The sequence below is a fragment of the Canis lupus genome, chromosome 22, assembly GCF_048164855.1.
Source record: "Canis lupus baileyi chromosome 22, mCanLup2.hap1, whole genome shotgun sequence".
Taxonomy (NCBI): domain Eukaryota; kingdom Metazoa; phylum Chordata; class Mammalia; order Carnivora; family Canidae; genus Canis; species Canis lupus.
In genome coordinates this window covers 15360967-15381744 of record NC_132859.1, presented here as the reverse complement: position 1 = coordinate 15381744, position 20778 = coordinate 15360967, and the positions used below count along the sequence as shown (strand labels likewise).

The 20778-nt window shown below is 47.0% G+C and overlaps 1 protein-coding gene across 15 annotated transcripts in view; it reads left to right on the top strand.

The window, feature by feature from the left end:
- Window positions 1–20489, top strand: part of PXYLP1 (2-phosphoxylose phosphatase 1) — a 72477-nt gene extending 51988 nt beyond the window's left edge. For 14 of the 15 annotated variants that reach the window (XM_072792479.1, XM_072792493.1, XM_072792490.1 and 11 more), the window contains 4 exons: window positions 1724–1882; window positions 2837–2963; window positions 13156–13295; window positions 18172–20489. In XM_072792479.1, coding sequence (XP_072648580.1) covers window positions 1724–1882; window positions 2837–2963; window positions 13156–13295; window positions 18172–19112 — 1367 coding nt within the window. In that variant the 3' untranslated portion in view covers window positions 19113–20489. Of the gene's footprint in view, window positions 1–377; window positions 525–1723; window positions 1883–2836; window positions 2964–13155; window positions 13296–18171 lie in introns of those variants that run through there. The other variant, XM_072792478.1, reaches the window with a different exon arrangement.
- The last annotated feature ends 289 nt before the right edge of the window (window positions 20490–20778 follow it).

Genomic DNA, 20778 nt, shown 5'->3' with positions numbered 1-20778 from the left:
AAACCTTAAGTATTTATTTAGAGGAACCTATAAAAGAAATAAGGGAGGGCAGCCCCGATGGCGCAGCGGTTTAGCGCCGCCTGCAGCCCAGGGCGTGATCCTGGAGACCCTGGATCGAGTCGCACGTCAGGCTCTCTGCATGGAGCCTGCTTCTCCCTCTGCCTGTGTCTCTGCTTCTCTCTCTCTCTCTCTCTCTCTGCATCTCTATGAATAAATAAATAAAATCTTAAAAAAAATAAATAAAAAATAAAAGAAATAAGGGAATTTAAATGGATTTAGACTGGTGGTTGGGCCCTATTTTAGCTATTGTTCAAATGTATGTATGTGTATTCTGGTGATTGATAAACCTTTTAGAAATTAAATGATATGCATGGGCACAGCTATTTCTGTGGGTTTCCTCAGTTGGTGGATGCTAAAAATAAAACTATCATTTTGTAGAGAGTTCCAGAAAATCTGTGGTGCTGCAAAGAGGTCCCCCATATATGGACCATTGACCCAGAAGATGGACTTACATCTGCTCCTAAGTAATTGATAAAAGTCTGTTCATCGGGATTCATTTGGTTGAAAGTAACTGAAACCCAACTGAAACTAGCTTAAACAAGAAGGGTTATATATGATGTATGTAATTGGGACTTTTAAGAGAGGTTCTGGCTTCAGCCACATCTGAACCCAGGGTCTCCAAGAATGGATGTCCTCAGGTCTCTCTCTCTCTCTCTCTCTCTGATTAGGTCTCTGCATTTGTTTTTCTGCCTTGTTTCTACTCGGCATCATTTTCTTCCTCTGCAGGCAGAGGCTGTCTGAGGAGGAACATGTAGCTGGGGCAGCCCCAGGTTTCCGTTCTTAGAGATCAGCATACAAAAGAGAGCCTTTTCTAGTGCGTGCACAGTGCCTCTGTCAAGGAGAAGGAGACTAGTTGCCCCATAACTATCCTCATTGACTCAGTCAGAGGTCCATCTCCAGCCGGGGGCCGGGGGCCGGGGGCAGGGACCCTGTGATTGACGGTTCAACCAGAACCACATGAGGAGGGGAAAGAGCAGTTCACCAACAGAAAGAAGGGTGCTAGATGGACAGACAGATAGATGGCGGAGCCCACGCATGACATCCAGAAGACTGGTGGGGAGAACCAGTAGAGGCAGAGGAGTGAGCTTGAGATGGGGTTCTACCCGCCACATCCACCTTGGGTGACTGCCTCAATCTCCTCCCTTGACACTAGGCTCTCTTCTTTGTAAAGTGGTCTTGTGAGGATTAATGAGTGATGCCTGTGTTTGGACTCTTGGGGACCCCAGGGTGCAAAGCAGATGATATCAAAGGACATCTGTCAGATAGCACATATAGCACTTCGGAGGCACCCAAGAGGTGCTGGCTTTCCTCTCTAGTATTTACTAGAATTCAGAGGGTGCTAGGAATGAGGTAACCAGGTTGCATGAAGTTCTTCCTCTACCACCGAGCGAGGCAGGCCCCTTCTCTGGGGTGGCCCACCTGCTGTGGCACAGCTAATTATCAGTCAGGAGAAGGTAATGGCATTGAGAAAGAGGCAGGGCCCAGTGAAGGCTTAGGAAACAGTTCTTGATAAGAAGCTGACCGCTTGCTGGACTGAAGTCCACCCTAATGCTAAGGGAGAGAAGGGTTACTCAGTGTAAATCCAGCCACGCTCTGGGCCCCTCCTGCTGGCCTGGGGCCCCCCACGCTGCACCTGTCATGACCTGCCTTGCTTTCCTTGCAGTCCACCTGACCCCAGTGTCCACAGCTAAGAATGGAGTGAGTAGCAAGAGTCGAAAGAGAATCATGCCTGACCCAGTGACCGAGCCCCCTGTGATGGACCCCATTTACGAAGCGCTTTTGTACTGCAACATTCCCAGTGTGGCTGAGCGCAGCATGGAAGGTAGGCCTGCCTGCCCTGCCCAACTTGGTACCAGGACAGACGCCCCTATGGGAATGAGTAGATCTTCAAGCAGCGCATGATAGGAAGGAACCTGACGGCTCAAATCCTGCAGTTGCCACTAAGCCGTGCCCTTGAATGAGTTCCCAAGTCTTAGCTTCCTCATCTGTGAAATGGGGGTAATGAGCAGTCTCTGCTCACAGGGCTGCCCGGAGTCTTAAGTAAATGCTTCAAACACGTGGCTCACGAGGAGCCCTCTGCACAGGTTTGCCATTATGGTTTTCAGTGGGATACCAGAGATGGAAAGGTAGGATTGATGGGCTCTAGGGCAGCACCTCCAACTACACCCCCCTTTCCAATAAACTCTCTTCGGAGCCTACGATGTCCACAGGATGCTGGATGCTCCATTGGTATCCTGCAGTAAAGGTGTAGGAAGATACGATTTTTGTGTTGAGTATTGCTTTTTTTGAACATGGATCAAAATGATACTGAATATTTTTATCAGTGTTTGCCCTGATTTGTTTCATAGAGCTTTATTTATTTTATTGATCTTTTTAAGGAGGCTCCACACCCAATGTGGGGCTTGAACTCCCAACCCTGAGGTTAAGAGTTGTGTGCTCCACCGAGGGAGCCAGATCCCGTTTCATGGAGCTTTGAAGTAGAAGTCATTGTTTCTAGCATTTCTCCAGGCCACTCGCTAGACTGTGGATTGTGAGTGAGGCCACTCTGGCCTCCAGCACCCAGCCACACCCCCAGAGCCTCCCTGTCACCTCTGGGGTGTCAGAGACCTAACCAGACATAACCAGTCCTGTCTCTCTCCTCCACCTGCCTTGTGAGCCACCCCGCTGCCTGCAGCACGGCACCCTGCTGCTAGGCTCATCCCTCCCCACCTCTGTGAAGTGGAAAGGCTGCTCACCTCCCGAGTGATAACCAGGCCATGTTACTCCTCTCCCACAGGTCACGCCCCCCATCATTTTAAGCTGATCTCAGTGCATGTGTTCATTCGACACGGGGACAGATACCCACTGTATGTCATTCCCAAAACGAAGCGACCAGAAATCGACTGCACTCTGGTGGCCAACAGGTAAATTGCACTTTTTCTAAGAGTCGTTTCCAAGCGTCGGTTCTCTCTGTCCCAGTCAAAACGCTGGCTGGAGAATGACAGGCAGGGGGAGTAAGCTCAACAAGCGAGTCCTGTTTGCCAGAAGCCTGATCTTCAGCACAATCCTGCGTGTTAATTACCATTTCACAGTTGAGAAGAAGGAGGCCCAGAGAAGCGAGGACAGCCGTGTAAGGCCACACAGCAGACAAACCGAGATTTGGGTCCAGGCCATTGTGGGGCCTGCTCTTCCCTCCTGTGTTCTGCAGTTTGAGAAGGAGCAGGGACCTAGTGCAGTGAACACTGGGCCCGATGTGCTCAGGCCCTGGCTCAGCTGTGTGGTTTGGGGCAGCAGGTGAGTCCCGTAGTCTCCGAGCCTCGCCCTCCCATCTCTGCAGTGGGGATGCCTTTGCTGACTGTGTTGGGTCACGAGTAAGTGAAATGATAGAGGAGAACATGCCCCACCAGCTGTAGAGCCATGTACATGTAAGACTTACAGCCTTTTAATTTTAATTTTTCATGGGAATAGGGATAGCACGTTCTTGGCTGAGAGCCCTTAGGATGCAAAAGAATTCAACAGAGACTGGAAATTGTGCATATGGGTAAGGCACAGCTCTAAAATGAGAGGCAAATTAGCCCTGAAATGATGGGCGAGGCCTCCACGATGTGTCTGGGTACATGTAACAGCCCTCGCAGAATTGACTGAAGGAGCGAAGGAGACGGGAGAGAAGTGCTCACGGAGGAAGATGTCATGTGGATGGAATGCTTCCGGGTGCCAGCCTGCCCTGGGCAGGCCCGGTCTGGGGGACCAGGCCTCTTCCTTCTAGTGGATGGTGGTGTGAACCCCAGGGAGGGAGTTTCAGGGTAACTTTTTGGGTCTCCAGGCTTCTCACTGTACAGGATTATGGGGAAGAGGAAGTGAACCATTGGATGTGAACACATCATGAAATAGTGTGTGACTATAGCCTATCACGCACTTTCTCCTTTCCTGCTGGAGGTCACGAAGCCTGCAGCCTGGGTGCTTATGTCTTTTTCTGTGTTTAGCAAGCATAGGTGAATGTCCCAGTGTCCCACAGGTTGGAAAAGCCCCTGGGTCAAGGTCTCTAGCCTTCTGTGCCAACCTTCTGAAACCTTCTCCCCCTGCCATACCCACTCTTGCTGGCTCCCCACCCCTCAGACCTTTGCCCCTGCTGTTTAGCTCCCTAAACCCACTCCTACAGCTCCTCAGAGGCTCCCCTGAAATGCTGCCCCTTCTGGGCAACCTCTCCTGATGTGTGAGGATGGGTTCTCTCGTATCGGGCATTGTCACTGCCCCACTCAAACTGAAAAGGGCGATGTACAGGAAGGCTCTCCGAACAAAATATTGAAGGACCTAAACTGGCCTTTGGATTAGGGGAAGGAGAGAGGCCTCTTGCTGGGCTGGGTATCAGCCCTTTGGTTTCTGGATCAGAGGATGGTCTAGAGTGATCTAGGATGGCAGGAGAACATGGGGTGCAAGGAGGGCAGCTCAGAGAAGTGGCTTTGCTCCACTGGCACAGTCTGTGGATATCTGCCGTCTGAACTGCTCAGGAATAGATAGGCCAGGAGGCCTCTCAGTTCGCCAGCCTCAGGGCAGCCTCCAGGACTCTGACAATACCATGCATCAGCCCTGGCAACATGTCTTCTGCTCCCCTTTCTCTAGCTGGGCTCTACATTCCCAGACATGAGAATTTTTCAGTGGCTCGGCCCAGACCAGGGGTCCCTCTCCAGACCAGTCAGCTGTTACTCAGGTCCCTGAGCACCTCCAGGCTCTGGAGGTTACCCTCACTGTTTAGCTAGAGAAGGTGCCCATTGGGCACAGCTGCCTGCCAACATGCAGACACCCCCCCCCCCCCGCCCCGTGTACCTGCATGCTTTCCAGCTTATCTTCCAGCATGATTGTGCCCTTCCCACACCACTGGCTCCTTAAAGGCATTGGATCTTTCTCCTTTATCACTGGTGTCCAGCCTGAGCCTGGCATAAAATAGTTGTCACACTAGGTTGGTTGCAGAGTGAATTCAGGACCTTAGTGAGAATTACAAGTCCTATTGCTGATCAAGTGCCTCATGATAGATTTTAGCCTCTGCCATGGAACTCTCTGAAGCCTTAGAAACCCTTTTGGTAGAAGGCCAATCACTTTAGCTTTGTGGCCCTCAGTACTTTGTCCTGGGCTGTGGGGACAGTGAGTGGTCCATCCCTTAGCACAACCTTGTGAATTCTAACTAAGGGGCTGCACTAGCGCACTGAGCTGGTCGTACTGAGGGGTTGACAAGCGTTGGTGTTCCATTTACTACAGTGGCCTGCAGGCTTTCTGGGCCCAGGCTCTTTCCCACTTTGAGTGGTCGTGGTCTGGAGGCCAGGCCAGGTCCCAGGGCCCCTCATCCATTACAGCCATGGCAGGATCCTGCGATGGGGCCGTTTCTGGAGCTCCCAGTTGAGAGGTGCAGCTCCTGGGGACCAGCTGCTCTGCTGCCCCTGCCCCCGTTTTCCCTGGCCTTAATCTTCCGACCTACTTCTGTTTTATTGAACATTCTATGTCTTCAGGAGCTGCTTTAAGTCCTTGGTGGAAGGTGGGAGGAGTATGCATGTTTAATTAATTGCTGACATTTAATTAATTCCATCCTTAAAAACATGAAGTGGACCTGTCATAAATGCACACTTAGAGTGAGAGTGAGCAGGACTCCCGATGATGTGGAGCCCCCCCACCCTCGGGCTTCAGAATCCCCTGGGACAATGGGGTCTGGGACACCAGCCGTGCCTGCTGCCTTCCCAGGTACTGATTCAGGTTCGGGAATCATCCATTTTTACAGCCTCGTAAGGGCGGTGGGCCTCTCATCTAGTCTAGTGAGAGGGCGTAGCTGGGCCAGCAGGCAGGGTCGCAGTGAGCTGACACCCGGGCACGTTGTCAGGTGTCAGGAACTGACACCCGGGCACGTTGGTGGCCCCAATGCTTCCCGTCACCGTGACCCATTCCGTGGCTCTCCCCAGTCTTTGTAGCGGAAGCTGCCTCTTCCTGAAGGCCGTGTGCCTCGTGGCAAAGGTGCTGTTTTAACTCTCATGGAACAGCATTTGGCCAGCCGTAGGGGTTATTAGCCATAGTTATGCCATGTGTATTAAATGCTTTTTTTGCTTGCATTCATGAATACGAACTAGATACTCTTTTCTACATCCAAGGAAGAGAAGAAGATTTGCTTTAATCAGTATTTATTCAGTACATTGTGTTTTTAAACACTTACTATGTGTCGGGTATTGTGACATGTGGCTGGCCCACATACAGAGAGGTGGCATGTGAACAGGCACCTCGATAAAGTGAAGGCGCCAGCCCCTTACATATCTGAGGGAAGAGGGTTCCAGACAGAGGGAACAGCAAGTGCAAAGAGCCTGAGGCTGGAATAAGACCAGTATGTGGCTGGACTGGACTGGGAAGGGAGAGGAAGGGCTACTAAAGACTCATAGAAGAAAGGCTGCTCCTGCCCCCAGGGGGCCCAGTCCCGCCTGAGAGGCAATCTGGTGGCCAGCACCCATGCTGGCATCTGCAGTATTAGAGAAGCAGTGGAAGAATTAGAAAAAGTAGAGGTGGAAGCAGTTTGAGAACCATATTTGGGGCATGAACCACAAAAGGGCAGCCTGCCTGGGCTTGGGGGGGACTGGAGAGGTGGGATGGCAGGTCCAGGAAGGCCACTACGACCAAGGGACCTAGAGGGTGTTCGGGAGCACATCAGGCAGCAGCTGGTGATAAATGGTACCTGGGGCGGTGAAACCTACCTGGGCAAAGGTTTGCGGAGGTGGACAGCTTGGCCCACAGGCTGGAGCAGGGAGCGGAGAGGTGGAAGGGTGGGGAGGGCCTAGGTCATCTGATGCTATGAACGCCCAGCTAAGGAGAGTGGCAGGCATCAAGGCGGCGAGGGAGCTGGGAAGGGGAGGGATGGAATTACCAAGATCTCTGGCTGCCATGATGCCAAGGACGGATCAGAGGCTGGCTGCGATGTTTGCGTTCCTATGGCCATAGTGATCCAGAAGAGAGATTGCCCCGCAGAGTCCCACCCAGGTCCTTAAAATGACCTACAGGACTTCCTGTACTCTCCCCCTTCCCCTTGCCCTGCCCTGGGGCTCTCCTCATCCTCACTCACTCCACCTTAGCCACACCGCCCCTAGCCCTCCTTCCCACTGACGGTGTTCTCTCTACAGACAGCTCTTCCCCAGCTGCTTAATGGCCAGCAGGTCCACCTCCTTCAAGCCTTGCTTAAATGTCACCTTCTCAGAACACTTCACTTACAATTACAATGCACTTCTTCCATCTAAGTCTCCTGGGTCCCTCTTTTCCTGCTCTTCTTTTTGAGAAACACACCAATGCTTCATAGCATCTGTTACCTTCTAGGGTGCATGTGCGCACGGGCACACACACATTTTTTTTTTAAAGGTTTTATTTGTTTATTCATGAGAGACACAGAGAAAGAGACAGAGACATAGGCAGAGGGAGCAGCAGGCTTTCTGCAGGGAGCCCAATGCAGGACTTGATCCCAGGACCCCGGGATCATGACCTGAGCCAAAGGCAGACGCTCAACCACTGAGCCACCCAGGTGCACGCCCCACACACACTTTCTGGTGTTCATTGTATGTTGTCTGCTTCCCCAGGCTAGAATGCGAGCTCCCTGAGGGCAGTGTTCAATGCTGCTATATGCCAAGGGCCTAAGAGGATGCCTGGCAAATGGGAGGAACATGATCAAATATCTGTTGAATGAATAAATGGATAGAGGCTAAAACTCAGGGGGTGTCAGTGGAGTTGGAGAGAAGCCTTGGGTCTGAGAGAAAGTCACAAGGTGGGGTTGGTAGGACTTGCTGACAGGATGAGGGTGAGACAGAGACAGAGGAGATGGTGGCCAGATTTCTGATTGGGTATCTGGCTGGTGCTGGTGCCCCTGCCCAGAATAGAAAGAGCAGAGAAAGGGAGGAAGGGGAGGGAAGTTAGGAGGACAGGTCTCGGTGCTAAGTATGAGCTGTCATCAGACATTCCAGTGATAATTTCTAGAAGGTAGTATAGGCGTGTAGGTGTGGGGCTCTGGCATGTTGTCCTGCCAGGGGACAGAGATTCATTTGAGAGTTCATGTGTCGATGGCAGCTGACACTGTGGGTGTGACTGGTATCACAGAGCCTATGGAGCAAGGGAAGGTTGAAAACAGAGTCCTGGCAAACAGGAGCCAAGAAGTAGCCCAGAGAGGGAGAGGATCCCAGGAGGAGACTTTGCAAACAGGAGTGGCAATGTTAGGAGAGCTAAAAAAGGAGGAAGTTTTTAACAAAGAGTGAGGGGCAATTAATCACCTCAGGTAATGCACAGAGGTCCAGAAAGCCAAAGACGGAGAAAAGCATATTGAGCTTATCTGTTTGGAATTTCATTTCATTAATAATATAAAATAAAATCTCTTTCATAAATTGTAAAAGTCTGTGGAATGAAGTCATTCCAGTTTCCAGCCACATGAGCTTTTTTGAATTGTGTTTTCTGATAACAGTATCACTGGCACTATGCTTCTTCTCTGTCTTAATGTTCTATGCAGGACTCAGTAATTGCTCAGATTATAGCGAAAGCACAATACATTTTCTCATGGGTGTGTAGATTAGCCTTGAGGTTCTGTCTCAAGCTTTGTGGCATAGAGAGACGTAAACAATGCATACAAAAATGTAAATAAGAACTCTGGAAACGAATAGTTTGAAGCCTTAGGATAGCAGCACCTTTAATTCTTCCAAGTTTTTTTTTTTTTTTTTTTTTTAGATTTCTATTTATTTATTTGACAGAGACGGAGCACGAGCAGAGGGAGGGGCAGAGGGAGAGGGAGAAGCAGGCTCCCCACAGAGCAGGAAGCCCAACTCAGGGCTCAATCCCAGGACCCCGGGATCATGACCGGAGCTGAAGGCAGACACTTAACCAGCTGAGCCACCCAGGTGCCCCAGTTCTGTCGATTTTCAATAGGAAAGCAGATTTCCAGGGAGGTTGCAATGACATGAGTTTTTCCTGAAGAAAAATTCATCATGACAGATAGAATCATTTCTGTGTTAGAGTTAGTCTAGCCTTTTGTAACCAAGAGACCGAAGAATCCATTGCCTCAAATACCAAAGTTTACCTTTGCCTTGCATGAAGGTCTGAAGTAAGTGACCCAGGTCATATTATGTGGCTCTGCTTGGTCATTTAAGGCCCCAGGTTCCTTCAGATCATGGCTCCCATAATGCCCTAGGGATATCTACATGATTGAACCTGGATTGCTTCCATGTCTACCTAGTGGCTGGTGGGAAGGAAAAGAATGCTAAAGGGCATTCCATGATCTAAAAACCTAAACTCAGTAGTGGGATACATCCTTCCATTCCATTAGCAAATACCATGTGGTTCTAGCTAACCACTAGGGCCTCAGAAATGGAACCTAACCAATTCCCAAGAAGAGAATAGATTTTTTTTTTAAGATTTATTTATTTATTTATTTGAGAGAGAGAGAGAACGTGCTAAAGGGGGAGGAGGAGCTGAGGGGGAGGGAGAGAGAGAATCTGCAGATTCCCCACGGAGCATGCAGCCCAACATGGGGTCGATCTCCCCATCTTGAGATCATGACCTGAGCTGATATCAACGGTTGGACACTTAACCAACTGAGCCACCCAGGTGCCCCAGAGGAGAACAGATTTTAGTGTACAATGTTTAAAGAAAAACCACAGCTAGATAGTAGTTAGTAGCAGTAAAAACAGATTGTATTCAGGAACTAATGAAGTAAGGGAAAAGAGATCTCAGTGTAGAAGTGGGCTTAATTCCAAATACAACATGGGCTGTGGGAATTTATAGCCAGGGAGCAGGGTGGAGGTCAGTGGCCAGAATAGGACTAAGAGGAGACTTCAGGGGTGAATTGCTGGCCAAAGACAGGCCAGTGTGAGCAGATACCACCTGGGAGATGAGGAATTTGATCAGATAGGAAGAGCGGGAGATTCTGGCTAAATCGACTTAGCAGGCTTTTTGCTAAAACTCAGTGATACAAAATGGACATAAGTCCAAAGAACATAGAAGTCCAAAGGTTGAGGCCTAGCTGGAAAGAGGGTTCAGAGGAGCCTAACTATAGTTTACTCAGAGTCTGTCACAATTAGCAGTTTCACTCATAATAATTTCCATTGAAATCTGAGTATTTTAGTAAACCAGTATAGGAACTTGTCATATTCATTGCTACAGTTTATGGGAGGCTTGGACTTTTCATAAAGCATCTAAGGATGGGGTACTTCCCAGTCAAATTCATTTACAGGTGTTTTGGAGTATCTGCCATCAAGCTAGGTACCCTCTTGGCTACAGAGGGAGGGAGGAGTGGAGCCATGGACTGGGTAGCCAGGACCTGGACATTTAGATCCAGGACAGGCCCAGGGACTCAGGTTACCTGGTCCTCTTCTTGTTAAAAAGATCCAGCCACAGGACACCCGGGTGGCTCAGTGATTGAGCGTCTGCCTTTGGCTCAGGTTGTGATCCCAGGATCCTGGGATCAAGTCCTGCATCAGGCTCCCTGCATGGAGCCTGCTTCTCCCTCTGCCTGTGTCTTTGCCTGTCTCTGTGTATCTCATGAATAAATAAATAAAATCTTAAAAAAAAAAAAAAAAAAAAAGATCCAGCCATTTGCTATCTCTCCTGTTAAGTGAAGTTTTCCTTCCAGCAATCGCCATCCTTCCCGGACCAAAACCAAGTTTCTATCTATACAGTTAGATATTAACATGTCATTAAGCCGTCAGATGCCGTGAAAACGTGAGATAAGCTCAGCAAATACTTCCACATCCTGTTGATGGATGCCCTTTGTTTATATTAATTCAAATTGTCAGCCCTCATTGTCAGTCTGGAAATCTTATTTCCCAGTTTGCAAATATTTATGTGTTTTAGCCTTGGGAATAATAACATATCCTCTGTTTTTGTGGAAAGACACAATGCCTACAGCAATCCAGGATGATTAGACTATATATTGTGTCAGTATTAGCGTTCTCTAATTTTAAAACATTTTTTAAAGATGGGCTTTCTACTTTTTTGAAAGATAATAAAAGCATTTTACCTGGGGCATCTGGGTGGCTCAGTGGTTGAGCATCTGCCTTTGGCTCAGATTGTAATCCTGAGTCCTACATGGGCTCCCCATGGGGAGCCTGCTTCTCCCTCTGCCTATGTTTCTGCCTCTCTCTGTGTGTCTCTCATGAATAAATAAAAATCTTAAAAAAAAAAAAAAAAAAGGCATTTTAGCAGCCAAAGTTAACCGGGCTCTCAGATAGGAGAGGCCTGCTATTAGAACAATTTATCCTTGTTTCTCTTCATGTTGATTTAGCTTAGCTGGGAACTCGTCTTATCTGTTCACTTTCATTCAGCTGGAGAATGTACACACATTCATAGGCCATCTCATTATTCATAGAAAAGGTGTGTATATTAGGTTATCTCATTATTCAGAGAAATGTACATATATTTATAGGTCATTTCATTATTTAGGGAGATTGTATATTAGCAACTAGAAGAATAAATTAAATCTTGATTTACCCCATGTATTGTGGCAGAAATATAAGTAATGTCAGATATTATTAAAAAAAATGTTTTTTTATCTCTTCATTACCACCCCATGTGAAATGAGATACTATTTGTGCAAAATGCAAAACAAATGGTAGAGAGCTGTAGAGATCTTGGTTACCTTAACCAATTAATTTTTCTCAAAGGAGATTTTCCAGAGGTCAGTTAAGGATTACCGGGGTGAAGGTTGAGGGTAGGTTTGCTAGGAGGAAGGGGCTGCATGTGTAAAGTCTGGGATGTGTGAAAGAACAAGGTGTGTTGGGACAGAAGGCAGTCAGTTACCTGTGACCAGAGCCCAGTATTCAAATGGAAAAGGTGGGAATCCCTGAGCCTCAAGGTGAGGTGGGGCCAGAACAGATTTTTTTTTTTTTTTTTTTTTTTTTATGATAGTCACACAGAGAGAGAGAGAGAGAGAGAGAGAGAGGGAGAGAGGGAGAGAGGGGCAGAGACACAGGCAGAGGGAGAAGCAGGCTCCATGCACCGGCAGCCCGATGTGGGATTCGATCCCGGGTCTCCAGGATCGCGCCCTGGGCCAAAGGCAGGCGCCAAACCGCTGCGCCACCCGAGGATCCCCCAGAACAGATTGATAGGCCACACGGGTCCGGTGGGAAAGAGGAAGTATACAGGAGCAGGGCCAACTGGACTTGCTGTTAAGTCAATCTCAATCTCGGGCTGTGGAGGAGGCAAGATTAGATTGCAGTTAGGCCAAAGAGGAGCCCATGCCATAGAGACAAAAGCTGCCTGAGCCAGAACCAAGGGAGTGGCTGCAGAGAAGTGGCTGTAGAGAAGCCCCAGGAGGACACATCTAGGATGGGGTGGCAGATGGCATGCATAGGAGCAGGGGAAGGAGAAATCAAGGAGGACTTCCAGCCTGGGCATGACCACCTGGTGGGAGTCAGTAGCCTCCTGAGGAAGGAAACGGGATCTGGGTGGTGGGATATGGGTGGCAAAGCTGACTCCCCCAGTGCCAGGAATGATGGGTGCTTCAGCAGAGGTTAGGGGTTTGGCCTGGCCTCATGCAATGTTAGTGGTGGAGCAAACGTGATCCTGGAATTTAAAAGTGATTGAACTTGAAGCACCAGAGTGGCTCAGTCGGTTAAGCATCTGACTCTTGATTGGGCTCAGGATCATGAGATCCAGCCCCGTGTTGGGCCCCAAGCTCAGCAGAAATCTGCTTCTCGGGCAGCCCCCGTGGCTCAGCGGTTTAGTGCCTCCTTCAGTCCAGGGTGTGATCCTGGAGACTCGGGATCGAGTCCCACATCAGGCTCCCTGCATGGAGCCTGCTTCTCCCTCTGTCAGTGTCTCTGCCTCTCTCTCTCCCTCTGTGTCTCTCATGAATAAATAAGTAAAATCTTAAAAAAAAAAAAAAAAGGAATCTGTTTCTCTCCCTCCCCTCCATCCCTTCCGCTGCTCCAGCACACACTCGCGTGCTCTCTCAAAATAAAATCTTAAAAAAAAAAAAAAAAAAAATCAAAGTGACTGAGCCCAGTACCTGTTCTTACGGGTGAGCAGGGTAGGACGCACCTCAGATTTTACTGGCTGAAGTTGAAACCTTTGTGGACTATTGTGGAGCATAGTGACGACTAATTCTCCATGTTGTCTCCTTAGGAAACCATATCACCCTAAACTGGAAGCTTTCGTTAGTCACATGTCGAAAGGATCCGGAGCCTCTTTCGAAAGCCCTCTACACTCCCTGCCTCTTTACCCCAATCACCCACTGTGTGAGATGGGAGAGCTCACGCAGACAGGTACGTGTGACAGCCATTGGCTCATTCCTCCTCCCATGTCCTCTTCTATGTGGCATACGTCGGAGCAGATGCTCCTGGGCAAGGCGCTGTGTGCTCATGGGGATGAATAAGGACTAGTACCACAGGTGGCTCTGAGCCCACCAAGGTATCTTAAAAATTAAAAATAGCCCCTTTCTTTATTGCAAAACCAGTATATGTCAATGGTAGAGAAATTAGGAAAGATGGTCAAGCAAAAGGAAGAAGAATTTAAAGTACCCCCAAATCCCAGCCCACGGAAGAAATGGGTCCTCTTGTTTCATTTGTTTATGTGTGTGCACACATGCACACACAGTGGTATCTTACTACACAACTTTGTAATACACTTTTTCTTTTAACAGTATGTTGTGATAATCCTTCCCTGTCGATAAATATTCATTAACAGCATCATTTCTTATGTCCACCTATTATCCCACTATTGCTGGGCCATAATTTATGTAACCAATCCCATGTTCAAAGAACATACTTCAAAGAAAACAACCTGATAAGTTTTAATGCACGAGATCTCATGAACAAATATATATGGCAGATCCCTAGTGAGCATGGAGCTTGTTTGACTGAGTGTGTTCCTCACAGAAGCCCACCTTTCCCTCTGAGCCCTGTTCATACCATTCATTACACAGCCTGTTCCCTGTCAGGGTGGGTTGGTGAGTTAACTGTGGAATTACCTCTGTTAGGAAGAGAAGGAACTGGCAGCTCCCCAATAGCCTCTAGTTCCTTCTTACTTCAATCTAGGACCTCAGAGGGTCTTTGCAGGGTCACCAGCCTTTTTGGAAGAATCCGGAGGACTTGTTGGCCATGTTGTCCCACCACTACTCTAAGACCTCAGCTTTGATGAAAGGAAGGTTTCTGTCCTAAAGTTGGCCCTGTGGAGTTTTGCCATGTTTTAAAATCCATTATTATTGGGGAGAATGATAGTGACAGAGTGGGCCAAGCTGAAGGTTCTAGAAGACTAGTCTTGAATAAGGAGGGTTGTCAAAAGCTTTTGGTTGGTAATGAGTTCCACGTACACAAGGTAGGCAGTGGTTTAAAACAGGAGACCAAGTGCCTCCTTTTGTTAACAAGTATTTTATGGTGCTTCCTTAACTCTCCTAAAGTGAAATTCAAATATAATAGAACCTTTCTTAACTCTCCTGAAGTGAAGTCCAAACATAATAGAACCTTCCATAACTCTCCTCAAGTGAAATTCAAATATAAGAGAATCTTCCTTAACTCTCCTGAAGTGAAGTCCAAACATAATAGAACCTTCCTTAACTCTCAAGTGAAATCCAAATATGATAGAACCTTCCTTAACTCTCAAGTGAAATTCATATATAATAGAACCTTCCTATACATATATGATTTTAAAGAAGAGCAATTATATCAGGTACCGTAACTATAATAAAAGGGGAAACAAAAGGAAACAAATGTATTATATAATGCAGTGTGTCTCAGTGTAAAAGCTTGAGCACACACTCACTAGCAGACAGAATGACATCCTCGGTTGTTTACACTTAAATGTAGGTTGGTGACTGTGACTACTACAAATGTAGACTGAGGGGTAACATAATGGGGACTCTGACACCATGTTTTGGGACATAATTTTTTTGACAAGTTCTGATCAAAATAAAATACAGATGTCCCTTAATTTCTGTCTCATTTCTGGAAAAATCAGTGGCTTTCATGGTATGTCAAAATGGTTTTGTATTGATGACACAAAGAAACAGGTTCTAGGCTAAAGTATTTTTTAAAATTGTCTATTTAAATTAAATTTGCCAACATACAGTACAATACCCAGTGCTCATATCATGTGCCCTCCTTAATGCCCGTCACCCAGTTACCCCATGCCCCCACCCACCTCCCCTTCTGCAACTCTAGGCTAAAGTATTTTAACAGGTTTTTCACATGTGGGAATAACTTGTGGTACATCTAAAAGTTATATGGGTCAGAGAACAGTTCTTTGGAGAGACTGTCTAGCTCCATGGCCCTCACCCACGAAGTGTCAGGAATCTTCCTTTCCATATTGTTGTGACAACTCAACCCCCAAACCCTCTCTCAGAGCAGAGCCAGGCTTACTGAGAACCACTGACTAAACCCTCTGGTTGCAAGTGACAGACACTAAGTAAAGCAAAAGAGGGACATTTATTGTACCGATTCAGGATGACTCAAAGACTCTGAGGGCAAGAATTATGACCAGGCCTCCAGAGACTGGAACCAGAAAGAAGAAATTTGTCTGTTTCAGCTTCTGTGGTTTAGGTCTGTGTCTGTCCACAGAGTGACAGTCCTAGCCATACCCAGAGATGAATTGCAAGTCCAAATTCTTGACAGCGAGAGAAAGTCTAATAGGGTCCTTTAAGGTCAATGTCCATTGGTTGACTCCGAGGTCAGGGTAACTATGTATTGAACAATGGGGGCCTCCCCAGCCTCTGGATCCAGGGGCTGTTCCCTGAGAAGAAGCAGGGGAAGGTGGCCTTCACATACTTGTAGACACTCATTCATTCTGATCTCTCTTCTCAGTTGTTCTATTATCTACATCATCTTCTCAATCAGCATTACTCTAGAAATTATTTTCATAGTACTGTTTGCTCCTGTTCCCTAATCTCTTTTAATGCTCATTTTTATCTTCTATTTTAAATTTCATTAAAAATGCATAGCTGTTAGAATAACCATTTATAACTGAAACACTTTTGGCACCCCACCGTAACTATGTAAGCCCACTCATTAGTGCCTACTCTATTCAAGATGCTTTGGCAGCTGCTGAGTGTAGGAGGGTAGGGAGTGGCTGGATGAATAGATGCTCCCCCTGCTTGTCCTAAAGGAGCCTGCAGGTGCCACGGGACAGCGCACACAGAGGCAGCTCTCTATGCTGCTGCAGGCTGCGCAGTCCTACAGAAGAAATTCAGGCTGTGGTGTAGACAGGCCTGTGAGACGGGCCTGTTGATGTGACCCCCATAGGCTGGTGAGGCAGTGAGTGAGATTAGCTTGTGTCAGGTGCCCGGCACAGTGCTGGCGTCGGCTAGGCTCACTGATCGCAGCTCAAGTCCCAGAGATCCAGCGGTATGGGCACAGAAGGGAATTCTTGATCTGACCTGGGGGAAGATGAGGGAAGAGTACAGAGAAGGCAATATCGGAGCCGGGGAACCAGATGAAGACTTCCCTAGGCAGAGAAAGAGGAAGAAGGGCATGACCAAGGTCACGGAGATAGGCTGTGTTTGGAGAGGCCAAGAGGCCCTAAAAGGCTAGAACTTAGTATTTCTGCCTGAAACTACAGGGAGAAGGTGTTACACGCAGGGACTAAGAGGGCAAGGGGGGCCAGGTTGGGGCTTGAATTTCAGCTGGACCACTTCCTAACAGTGACTGGTCAGGGCCTCAGGTTCCTCAGCTGTAAAATAAAGAAAATGGGGATAATTATCTGCCTTCTTTATCGGGTTTTTGTGAGGATGAAAGGAGAAAGGCCTGGCACACAGGAAGCACTCAACCTTAGTATACGTAGCCTCGAAATATAAGGCAGGCCCAGAGGTGAACCAGGGCCAGACACAGATTCTTATTGTTTGTCACTCATTGTTTGCTTCTTTTTGCAAATCATTTTGGAAATGCCTAAGACCTGTGTCAGCCCAGATCTCTGAGGGAACTCTGTGCTCAATACTTTTCCTTCAGAGTGGGACACAGACATCCATCGTGATGTTTTCCTGAGCTGTACCCCTTCCTGGGCCAGTGCAATTCCCCCTGATGCATCTCAGCCTCGAGTTGTTTCAGGTTTTCACACTATTTGGGCATCTGAATAAGTGACATTGGTCATGAACTGGTCGTGGGGCCTGTGTGTGGTTGACCCTCAGAGAATTCATATCTGTTACTGAGATTCCATTGCCCTATGTCCTGTTGCCTGAAGGGTGAGCTTGCTTTCATCTTGGATTGTCTTCTCCTGCTTGAAGATAAGTCTTTTTCTTTTCTTTTCTTTTTTTTTTTTTTCAAGATAATTTGTTACTGTACTATGGCAGTACAAAACTAAAACTTGGTAAACTTTTAGTTAACAGGTAAATTTAAAATTCTTGTTCCTACCTCTGTTCCATATACCCCATTTCTGTGCCATCTCCCCAGGTCACCATTGGTATTAGTTTCTTACGCATCCTTCCAAAGTCTCTTTATGCAAAACACAAACAACTGCAAATACACTTCTTATTTTTCCCTCATTTTTATTTAAGAGGAGTATAATAAGATGTACTGTTCTGCGCTTTGCTTTTTTTTCTGATATTCCTTCTGAGTGTGTGAGAGATCATTCCATATCTGTGCAGACAGACTGTCCTTGACGAGCTAGTGATGAGCCAGTAATGCCCCGGCAGGATTAGATGGAATGTACCTAGAAGGTTAGCAGCCAATCTTCACTTGGGAGAGTAGGGAGAATGAGGTGAAGAAGAAAAGCATCCCAACAGTGAGGGGATGAAGCAGCCATCAAGCACCTTTTCCTCTTTACCTGACTGATTTCCATGGGCCCTTCCTGAATGCTAAAGAATGCCGTGTCCCTGGGCCAGAGGGAGAAAGCTCTCCTTAGATCCATGCCAGTTACCACCTTGATGTCAACCAGGAGGCACACCAGTCCCAATGCCCCCTCCCAGGGCAGGGGGTTTGAGCAGATGGTCCTCGTGCTCTCCTCCTCTGCTCATCCCTTCATGGATAACCACAAGGGGCTCCCCTCCTGAGTTGATGCCAACCCATTCTTGTAGCTTCCACATGCTAGGGAATGGTTTTGATGATACTGATCTAAATAAAGCATTGCGGACTTGGCCACTAACTCGGCCTCCCTTTGCTGCCCCTTTTGCTGAGCTGGTAATGAGGACACGGTTTGTGTGCCCATGTATTTCAGGAGTCGTGCAGCATTTGCAGAATGGCCAGCTGCTGAGGGACATCTATCTGAAAAAACACAAACTCCTGCCGAATGACTGGTCCACAGACCAGCTTTACTTGGAGACCACCGGGAAAAGCCGGACACTACAAAGTGGGCTGGCCTTGCTTTATGGCTTCCTCCCAGATTTTGACTGGAAGAAGATTCATTTCAGGCACCAGCCAAGTGCTCTGTTCTGCTCCGGAAACTGCTACTGCCCAGTGAGAAACCAGTATCTAGAAAAGGAGCAGCGTCGGCAATACCTCTTACGTTTGAAAAACAGCCAGCTGGAGAGGACCTACGAGGACATGGCCAGGATCGTGGATGTGCCCACCAAGCAGCTTCGAGCTGCCAACCCCATAGATTCCATGCTCTGCCACTTTTGCCACAACGTCAGCTTCCCATGCACTAGGAATGGCTGCATTGACATGGAGCACTTCAAGGTGATCAAGACGCATCAGATAGAGGACGAGAGAGAGAGGCGGGAGAAGAAACTATATCTGGGCTACGCACTTCTGGGTGCCCACCCCATCCTGAACCAGACCATCAGCCGCATGCAGCGCACCGCAGAAGGCAGGAAAGAGGAGGTCTTTGCCCTCTACTCTGCACATGATGTCACCCTGTCACCAGTTCTCAGTGCCCTGGGCCTTATGGAAGCCCGATTCCCAAGGTTTGCGGCCAGGTTGATCTTTGAGCTCTGGCAAGACAGAGAAAAGCCCAGTGAGCATTCTGTCCGGATTCTTTATAATGGTGTTGATGTCACATTCCACACCTCTTTTTGCCAGGATCACCACAAGCATTCTTCCAAGCCTATGTGCCCCCTTGAAAACTTAGTCCGCTTTGTCAAGAGGGACATGTTTGTGGCCCTGGGGAGTAGCAGTAGTACTAATTATTATGATGCATGTCACAGGGAAGGATTCTAAAAAGTATGCAGTGCAGTGCTTATAGAATCTATGCCAATACAGAGGGACGGGAAGGGTCTGCTTCTAGTTCTGTCCGTTGCCAAGAGTATAAGATTATTGAGCTATAAAGGCTAGAAATCATGATTGAGCCACGTAGATGTTTGGGTTGAACAGTAAGTACGTTGCTATAATTGGGTATGTGAGTTACTTGGTACATAATGGTCAGTTCACAGAAAGAGGAAGGTACTTTTATCACAGCCAGATTTTGCTTACGATACCAGAATAGTATTTCGATACCCAAAGTTGCCAGTCCACATGTGTATTATTTCAATCTGCCATGGTACTCTATTGATGGAACCAGCAAACCTCAGCTAAAATTTTCTTCATCTGGGGCAATTTTACCTTGTCCCTGTTCAGTGAAACATTTCCTGAAATTATTTATCTAAAATAGGGGTTGGCAAATTTTTTTCTGTACAGGGCCAGAGAGTAAAGATTTTAGACTCTGGGGACCCAAAGGCCACAGACAGTCGTAACTATTCAACTTCTGCTCTTGTAAGGTGAAAGCAACCATAGACAACATGTAAACAAATAAGTGTGGCTGTGTTCACAGGGCCTAAGTTTGCCGACCCCTGATCTCAAAAAACAGGCCCTACTACATTTGCACTTTCAGCCCTTTGAGAACCAGGTGGATACAAAGAATTACTCAGTGGTGCCTCCAGTAACTTCTGCGAGAAACACCGAATTTGGTCTGTATCTGGTGTTAGAACAAACCTTAAGGGGAAATAAACATTGAATCAGAATGAATCATAGAAAAATTACTAGAATAATATTTGATGTTCATGATGATTATGGTAGAAGATAGTTTTTGGTATGTTTTAAATATTTGTCTGCTGTAGTCTGTTTGCTGTATATGCTGAAATTTTTGTATTCCACTTAGTATTTTTATAGTCTAGGAAAATATTTTCTAAGACCAGTTTTAGATGTGCTCCTATTCCTATGTAATACTCAATTTACTGTACCTGCTTGATGGTTAGAAGGAAGCCAGAAGCTGAATTCAGGCACTTTCTTCCAAAAAAACTAATTATGGCTCATTCCTTTTGACAAGCCGTAGAATTGGATCAATTTTTAAACCGTAAATTCTAATTGATTTTTAAATAAGTTTTTGGAAGAACTTTGTTACTAGATAGTTGAATAATCTTTATAAGATATTTTATATATTAGAAGCAATTATAATTAAATCTGTGGTTTCTGAACTAAAATGGTGCTAGTTCCAGGTGAAGAAATGTAAAGTGCAAGTGAGATTCTCTGGTGTCATTGGCATTCCAAACTTTTCTCTTTGTTTTTGTCTAATGTTGCCTTTGGATACGTCTGTTTCTATAAATAAATTTTTGAACAATACTCATACATACAAGTCATGATTTGTACCTACGAGTCACTCTCACTCTAGTTCAAGTAAGTGCCAATATTTTAGAAATTTCTTTTTATTTTTTTTTCTGTATAAGTAAAAATGTTTTAAATCAGAAAATTCTCCAGTATGCATGACCAGCTGTAGGCCGACTGGGCCCAGGAGAGATGGCGGAAAGGGCCAGCAGCCCTGGACCTGGAGGGGCCACAGCTTCCTGTTCTGACAGCAACATGAGGGCTCCATGGGCCGGGTGGACTGGTTTAAAATCTATCTTAATTGCTC